This window comes from Galeopterus variegatus, unplaced genomic scaffold (genome assembly GCF_000696425.1).
Source record: "Galeopterus variegatus unplaced genomic scaffold, G_variegatus-3.0.2 Scaffold870, whole genome shotgun sequence".
NCBI classification, from domain to species: Eukaryota; Metazoa; Chordata; class Mammalia; order Dermoptera; family Cynocephalidae; genus Galeopterus; species Galeopterus variegatus.
In genome coordinates, this window is record NW_007726981.1 from 438,816 (window position 1) to 446,959 (window position 8,144).

At 50.6% G+C, this 8,144-nt stretch overlaps 2 protein-coding genes and 1 long non-coding RNA gene across 3 annotated transcripts in view; 2 read left to right on the top strand and 1 right to left on the bottom strand.

The window, feature by feature from the left end:
• NRTN (neurturin) overlaps positions 1-275 on the top strand; it is a 5,179-nt gene extending 4,904 nt beyond the window's left edge. Inside the window, exon 3 of the mRNA XM_008573068.1 lies at positions 3-275. Coding sequence (XP_008571290.1) covers positions 3-110 — 108 coding nt within the window. The 3' untranslated portion in view covers positions 111-275. The remainder of the gene's footprint in view (positions 1-2) is intronic.
• Positions 276-2,496: 2,221 nt separating this feature from the next.
• Positions 2,497-4,079, bottom strand: LOC103590759 (alpha-(1,3)-fucosyltransferase 5-like). Its single transcript, XM_008573064.1, has one exon. It carries the CDS (start codon positions 4,077-4,079, stop codon positions 2,970-2,972), a length of 1,110 nt encoding a protein of 369 aa, XP_008571286.1. The 3' UTR covers positions 2,497-2,969.
• Positions 4,080-4,277: 198 nt separating this feature from the next.
• LOC103590760 lies at positions 4,278-5,560 on the top strand. The gene is made up of 2 exons (XR_550505.1): positions 4,278-4,701; positions 5,215-5,560. It is a non-coding gene; the product is annotated as an uncharacterized LOC103590760 (long non-coding RNA).
• The last annotated feature ends 2,584 nt before the right edge of the window (positions 5,561-8,144 follow it).

Sequence of the window (8,144 nt, forward strand, 5' to 3'; positions counted from 1 at the left end):
AGCCCTGCTGCCGCCCGACGGCCTACGAGGACGAGGTGTCCTTCCTGGACGCACACAGCCGCTACCACACCGTGCACGAGCTGTCGGCGCGCGAGTGCGCCTGCGTGTGACCCTACCTCACCGGCCCCGGCAGGACGGCGGCCACGCCCCCCGCCCCGACGGCATCCACCGTCCCGCCCGGCCGGCCCCGCCACGGACTGCCCATGCGCAGAGAATGCCGTCGAGGCCACAGGACTCTCGCGATAATTGTATCGAGATAAAGCGTGGGAAATGGAGCCCGGCTCGTGCGTGGTTCAGTGATGCGCACTTCACACTCCGGGAGGCGACGGAGGCGTGCGGGGCGGGGACGCCGTCTCCACCGGGGAAAGGGGGAGGAGCGGGGGGACGACCTGCAGGCTGCGGGAAGGATCCCCTTTGCTTCCGGGGAAAAAGAGAAGTAGATGCAAAGAGGGTCCTGCTTACAGGGAAACAAAGGAAAGTGGGATGGGTGGGGGCGATTTTGATAGTGAGTGTCCTTTCCACCTCCCTTCTGGTCCCTCTGTCCCTCCCTGGCGTGTCCCCATCGGCACCTCCCCTAAATGTGTGCTTCTGTCGGGGGAAGAGGGAGCTGGGATTGGTAAAGGAAAATGGAGCCATTGTGCGGATGAGGAGACTGAGGTCCAGATGGGGAAGGAAGGGGTTGCATTGGGGTTGGTATAGGGGGAGGGAGGTCCAGGTAGACCAGGCCTCCCTCTTCCTTGGGCCTGTCCGTCCCCACCAGGGTGAACTATCTCCTTTCACCAGCTAAAAATACCCGCGCTCTGTCCACCTCCCAGGGGGGACAGGTTTGGGGTGGGCGCCAACCCCGTCCAGCACTAAGTCGGCGCCTGCTGGGGTAAACCTGGGTCCCCAGGGACCTGGGTCCTGGATCCATAAAAGCCCTGGCCCGGCCTCTAGGGGGATTTACGACGAGCCCCCGCAGAGGATGGAAAAAGCGCGGTGCGGTGTTTAGATTTCCCTACGGTGTCACCTTGATGCTTGGCAGGCACGGGGTGTTGGGTTCCCAGACTGTGGGAGGGGTTGGCGGATCCTAGGTCGGAGGAGGGGCTTGGGAGGGGGCGGGCGCTGCGACCCTAGGGCTGGCACCCGATAGGTCAGAGGGTGGGGACCCTTATCTTCCTGCCCCTCAGACTCGAGGGTCGAGAGGGTGCAATTCCCCCTCCCCCCAGACAGCTTTCCTAAAGGCGTGGTCCCCTCTCCTCTTCCCCCTCTCCCCGCTGAGTGAGGGCTCCCAAGGACATATCCTCCTCCCTCTCGCCCCAGACTGGGAGCTCCCAAGAGTACGCCTTTTCACTAGACTGGGCCCCCTGCCCTCTTTTCCAGACACTCAGGACCACCGTCTAACAACAGTGTCCTTCCCAGACTCAGTCCCCATCCCACAGCTGGAGGGCACAGGTCAGAAGCTGCCCCCAGGGAGACTCACCCACCCTGACAGTAATATCCCCAGCTCCTGGCTCCCTGGGACCTCTAGCTGCAGCTGGAGATATTCAAGGCAGCTAACAAGCAGGACTTCCCGCGATCCCTGACAGCAGGGCTTGGAGACCAGGTCTTGGAAAGCAGTTTCAATGCTGTGGCCGGCTGGGGTCCCCGTCCACCCCCACAGTCTTTTGACTGAGGTTTGCTGTGTTAGCTTCCTCCACTGCTTGGGCTGACTCAGCCCGGCTGTGGCAGAGAGGCCGGAGTTCCCAGATGCTGCGGAAGCCAGAGTGGTGCTTGCTGTGAGCCTCAGTTTCCCCATCCTAGATGTCCCAGGTGGCCCTGAGCCTCAGAGAGGGAAGTTGCTCAGTCCAGAACACACACTGGGAAAACTGGCTTTTGGGGCCAGGTCTGTGGCCCCCGAAGCTCCCCTGCCTGTGTGTGCAGCCTGCTTGGGGCCTTCTAGGACCTCGGTCTGCCCATCTCCCACCCAGATCCAACATCCCAACTGCAGGGCGCTGGCCCAGCCTGCTGGAGAATTGGAATGTAAACAGCTGCACCCGCAGGGGTCTGGAGCTGGGGTTCTCAGCAGCACACCATGCATGGGTCAGGGGTCACAGCTGCCACCCCCCCACACACACACGTGTGCACACTGGGCATAGAAGGTCCTCTTGTCCCTGCTCTGACCCATGCTGACTCAGACAGCGTGGCCCCCACTCCCTACCCCTTCTGGGCCTTGGTCTCACCACCCTCAGGGAGCTGCTGGAGGATGAGCACCCCACAGGGCTCTATCCTCCTGAGGGGCTTGACCTTGAGAACTCTAGAATGGTTTAGAGCAGGGATTTTCCATCTCTTGACATTTGGGGTGGGAGCATCTCCTGTGCATTGTAGGGTGTTTATTGCATCCCTGGCCTCCACCCACTAGAAGATATCAGTCCTCTCTCCCCCAGGTGTGACAAGCCAAACAAATCTCCAGACATCGCCGAGTGTCCCTTGGGGGGCATGAAAACCACTGTTCTAGAACAAAGGAGGACACATTAGTTTTCCTTGCAACATTCCCATCTGGAAAATGGTGACATCATCATTGTACCACATAGGCAGTTCACAACAGCAATAATAATCACAAGCACATTAGCCAGAACTGTCACTAGTTGTTGGGACCCCAAGACAGCCAGTTCCCCAGGGGCTGAGTGCTGTGGTCCCCAGGAGGTGAGGCTCCTAGCAGGCAGCAGCCAGTGAGACAAATCTCTGGTAGCAGGTCCCCACCAAGTAAAGTCCCCAACAGCTGAAGTCCCCAGCAGGTAAAGTCCCTAACACACAAGGTAGCCAGCAGGTGAAGGCCTTGGCAGGTGAGGTACCCAAAGCCAAGGTTTCTGGCAGCAGAGACACCCAGCAGATGATGTCCCAGGTTAAGTGAGATATCTGGCAACCAAGGACTCCAACAGGTGAAGCCCCACACAGGTGAGGTCCCAGGAAGGTGAGGCCCCAGCAGTCCAGGCTCCAGGCTGCCCACCTTATGTGAACCAAGCAGCTATGCTTGGCACTGTCTGGTACCTGGATTCTTGTTGCAGCTTCCAGCAGGCCTTGCAGAAAGCCAGGGCCCAGCTGATGGTGCGAGGCCGCAGCGTCTCCCGCCAACGAAAGTAGCTCAGGTAGCGGGCGTGGTCCTTGTCCAGCAGCTGCAGGTACTCGGCCAGGTGCTTGGGGCTCTGGAAGTCTTCCACGTGGATGAAGGCATCGGGAGGCAAGAACTGTTCATAGCCGCTCCTGCTGGGACCCATCACCACGGGCACGGCCCAGGCCTGCAGGGCATTCTTCCACAGCTTCTCGGTTATATAGTCAGGGTGCAGGGAGTTCTCAAAGGCCAAGTAAAACTTGTACTGGGCCAGCTGCTCCATCATGGTCTTCCGGGCCAGCGGCATGTGGGCCTTCCCGTACACGTCCACTTTGAGATGAGTTTTCAGCATCTGGTAGTACTGCACCCTGGCCGAATCCGCCTTCCAGTTGGACACCACCCAGGCCACCAGCTTGGTCTTGGCCGAGAGGTTGACTTGCCCATCAGCAGGCTGGCCAGGCCATGTCTCAAGCCAGCCGTAGGGTGTGAAGATGTCCGAATCCCTGCGGTAGGACATGGTGAGATTGAAGTAGCCATCCAGGGCTTTCAGCTGCCGGCAGTTGCTGGGTGACTCCAGGCTGAACCACACCCAGCGCTGCCCTGGTGGCCTCGGGGAAGGTGGGAGCTGCGACTGTGGCCTGGAGCTGATATCCCAGTGATGTACGATGACTGCGTCTGCCTGCGGGTACATGCTGCGGTTGGCGGTCAGCTGGCAGTCGGCTGAGCCAGGCTGCATCTCTGAGCAGCGGGACAGAGCCACGGGTTTGTTGAATGGCCATGTCCACAGCAGGATCAGCAACGGTGGGAGGGTGGGGGGCCCCGCCGACACACTGGGAGCCATGGTGACAGGTTCCATTATGGTGAGCCCTGACCTAGGGGACCCAGTGGCATTATTTTGAGACACGCGCAGGTAAGAGAAGAAGCACACAGCCAGAAGCAGCTGCAGTAGCAGACCAGTGAGACAGAAGCGCCATGAACGTTGTAGCTGGGCCCAGCCAAGGGAATCCATGGGTCAGAGTAGCTGAGAGAAGAGGAGGGGGCAACAGTATCATTGGTGAGAATCATGCAACAGGAGCTATCAAAGTTACTGTTCATGAGTCCTGAAAGGAACAATTATTATTCCTATTTTACAGATGGGAAAACAGATCCAGCAAGAAATCAGTAGACCTGGAATTCCAACAAAGGGAGCCTGTCCCCAGAGTCCACTTCCTCCTGGCCACTAGACAACATGACCTCTCTGCCTGGGCAGGGATCCCGGGGGAAGGGGGCAATGGGTTGCAAGGGCTTTAATGTCCCACCTTGACCTCGCCCTTGGCCAGTTGGGAAGAAGAGACAGAGCCCTGGAGTCGAGGCTTGAATCTGGGGCTCTGCCTGCAAAGGGTAGAAGGGGGTTGGGTTTTGAAAGGTATATAAGAGCTTGCCAGGTAGGGCAGGAGTGGGCCCTGCTCATCCTGGAGATGCCCAGTTGGTGACTGGACCCGCAGGACTTGACAGAGCTAGGGGAAGGCCTGAGGTAGTCAGAGTGTGGGCACCGGCTCTGCAAAGCCCAAGGAAGGAAACCTTCAGAAGAGGCTGAGATGGCACAGCTGGAAAAGGAGGGGAACCTGGGCCACCTTGGAGGGATGGACAGGGTGAGGCTTGCAAATGGCAGAGTACAGAAGCCCTCAGGGAGATGCTGGAGGGATCTTGGGACTGGGGAAAAGCCCTTCTCCTAAAAGGAGGACACACAGCATGTCTGGATGCAGGTAACACTGCAGACCCAGGGGCATTAGGGGACAATGTGCCCCGAGCCTCGACTGGGGTTTGAGGTGGAGGCAGCCTCACCCACCTGGTAGATGAACCTTGGCTTTCGGTGTCAAGATCTGGCTAGTTTGCTTCCATCCCCAGGTCTTTCCTGTCCCTGTGGGTAGCCATAAAGTCCTCCCAGATTCCAGTCCCCAACCACTGGGGCAGAAATCCAGGACCCCAGACCTGCCCCTCTCTGCTCCATGTAACCCTGGTGCTGTCCATTTTACAAATGAGGAAACTGAGGCTCAGAGAGATACGTATGTGTCTTGCCAAGTACACACAGCTACAGCCAGCATGACCCAGACCCCTAACTCTCCCCACTTCACGTAATCCCAAACTCTTCTCTCACTCTGCAGGTAGAGCTGAAATCTCCAGACCAGCCCCATCCAATAGAACTTTCTGCAATGATGGACACGTTCTCTATCTGCACTGTGACTGGAAAACTTCTTGGGACCTTTGGAACATCTTGAATGTGCAAATCTACCTCTTCAACTGTACCATTTATGGACTCTACAGATCAAGTATTTATGATGAAAACTGAGTATCCAAATTGCATTGTGAGTGTAAAATACGCGCTGGATTGCCAAGACGTAGGATGAAAAAGACAATGTAAAATACTCATTAATACTGTTTTATATTGGATACATGTTGAAATGAGACTAATTTGGACTTGTGTTAAATAAAGTATAGTATTAAAATTAATTTCACCTGTCTTTTTAATTTTTTAAATATGGCTACTAGAAAAAAAAACATTTTTTTGTTGTTTATTTTGGTGGCTGGCTGGTACCTGGATCTGAATCCTTGACCTCGGTGTTGTAGTATTAAAATTAATTTCACCTGTCTTTTTAATTTTTTAAATATGGCTACTAGAAAAAAAACATTTTTTTGTTGTTTATTTTGGTGGCTGGCTGGTACCTGGATCTGAATCCTTGACCTCGGTGTTATAACACTGCTCTAACCGACTGATCTAACTGGCAGCCCTTGGCTGCTAGAAAAGTATTAATTACATATGTGGCTTCCATTATATTTCTGTTGAACAGTGTGTGCTGCTCTAGAATTTCTAAGAAGTGGAAACTGGTGATAATTGATCCCAATTTAAAATGCACTGGGCCCTCTGCCAGAAAGATTTATCCAAATGCCTGCAGACATGCATACAAGGGCTTTTGGAATCAAGCTACAGCCCATCAATGTTTGACAAGTTAAATTAGGGCCCCTCCCTACAACAACACCAAGTCAAGGGTTAAGATCCCCTTACCGGTCATCTTTTATAAAAAAAAATAAAATAAAATAAAATAAAATAAAAAAAAGACAGAGAGCTAATAGAAAAGTAGACCATGGTGTATAGAAACCAGTGAAGGTTAAAGTGATGTATAATCTTCAATTTCTACTGGAATAGGCAATTTTGAAGCCATTAATAACCTATGCAAAGGAGGATTAAAATAAAATATGAGTCAAACAGTAAATGTCAGAAGTGAAGTAGATGAAAAAATAAGTGCAGCATACTGACTAACGCACTAGTTTTTTTCTCTTTAGTTTTGAAAACTGTGTCATAATCAGATCTGCGTTTTGCCTCTAACCAACATGTTATGTTTCTTTCTTTCTCTCTTCTTAATTTGAGGATTTAGTATTCCAGTTGTCATGTTTGATATCACCCTGAAAGAAATCTCTTAGAAAGAAAAACTGCTTTTTGACTGTGAATTTTGTTTATAGCATTGAGTATTATTTTTAAAAGAATATGTCACTGGAACTTTCAAACCTCAAGCTTAATTAGAAATATGCAACACATTAAAAACTTACAGGTTTTGTATTTCTAAATACTCTTTATCATGATATATCACAGATTATATGAGAGCTTATATCATAGCTCATACGAGAACATATTGATTAGACCAAGATTGCAGGTTATATGGCTGAACAGGACTATTAGCTTTAGATTGCACCCTATTTTCATCTAGCCATCTGGAAAATGTAGGCTGTGTTCACACAGGTGGCAGACAGAGAAGAGTACTCGATCACTAAAATACAAACTCCATTTCTCATAGCTCAAAGCATATGATCAAAAAAAAAAAAAAAAAAAAAAAATTTAGCTTCCTGACTAAAATTTAAAGAAGGAAAAAAAAAGAAAGAAGAAGAAAAAAAAAAAAGCACCAAATAGAAATGCACTTAAAGTGTAAAATAAGTTTTGTAAGCAAGTATTAGAATGAAATATTAAATAGCTCATTAATCACTTTCTATATTGATTACATACTTTTTTCTTTTTTTTGTAAACCATTTCATTTGACTGATTATATGATTACATAATGAAATAATGCTTTGGATGTGTAGGGTGAAATAAAATATGTGGTCACAATTAAACTTACCAGTATCTTTTTATTCTTTTTAGTGTGGCTGCTAGAAAATTTTAAATTACATATGTACTGAAAAACAGTTGGGCAGGTCCTCACCAAGCTAAACGTGTGTTTACCTTATCACCCAGAATTCCCCGTCTATGTATATATACAAAAGAATTGAAACCAGGGACTTGAACAAATTCGTGCACACCCATGGCTACAGCAAGCATGACTCACGATTGCCAAAAGGTGGGACCAACCCAGTGTCCACGGCGGGATGAATGGACAAACACAGCATGGCCCATCGCACAAAGAAATGTCATCCAGACATACAAAGGAAGTGAGTTCTGACCCAGGCTACTACCTGCATGAAACTCGTGCGCAGTGAAAACAGCCAGTCATAGAAGGACAAATGCTGTGAGAGTCCACGTCTGTGAAATTTCTAGAATAGGCAAGTTCATAAAGACAAGATTAGAGGTCAGGGGGGTGGGGTGGGGTGGGGGGGGAACNCGGATCCCATATAGGGACGGCCGGTTAGCTCACTGGGTGAGCGTGGTGCTGACAACACCAAGTCAAGGGTTAAGATCCCCTTACCGGTCATCTTTTATAAAAAAAAATAAAATAAAATAAAATAAAATAAAATAAAATGCACTGGGCCCTCTGCCAGAAAGATTTATCCAAATGCCTGCAGACATGCATACAAGGGCTTTTGGAATCAAGCTACAGCCCATCAATGTTTGACAAGTTAAATTAGGGCCCCTCCCTACAATGGAATACTATGCAGCTGTGAAAAGCATGGTATAGGCACAGATCTGCAGAACAGATATAGTTTTTTCTGGAAGCTGACACTTCTACAGTTTGGGAACCTCTCTGAGAAACAGTAACCAAAATTATGAATCCAGACTTACATAAGGAAGCAAATTTTTATTTAAGGGGCCCGGAAGCTTAAGCTTCAT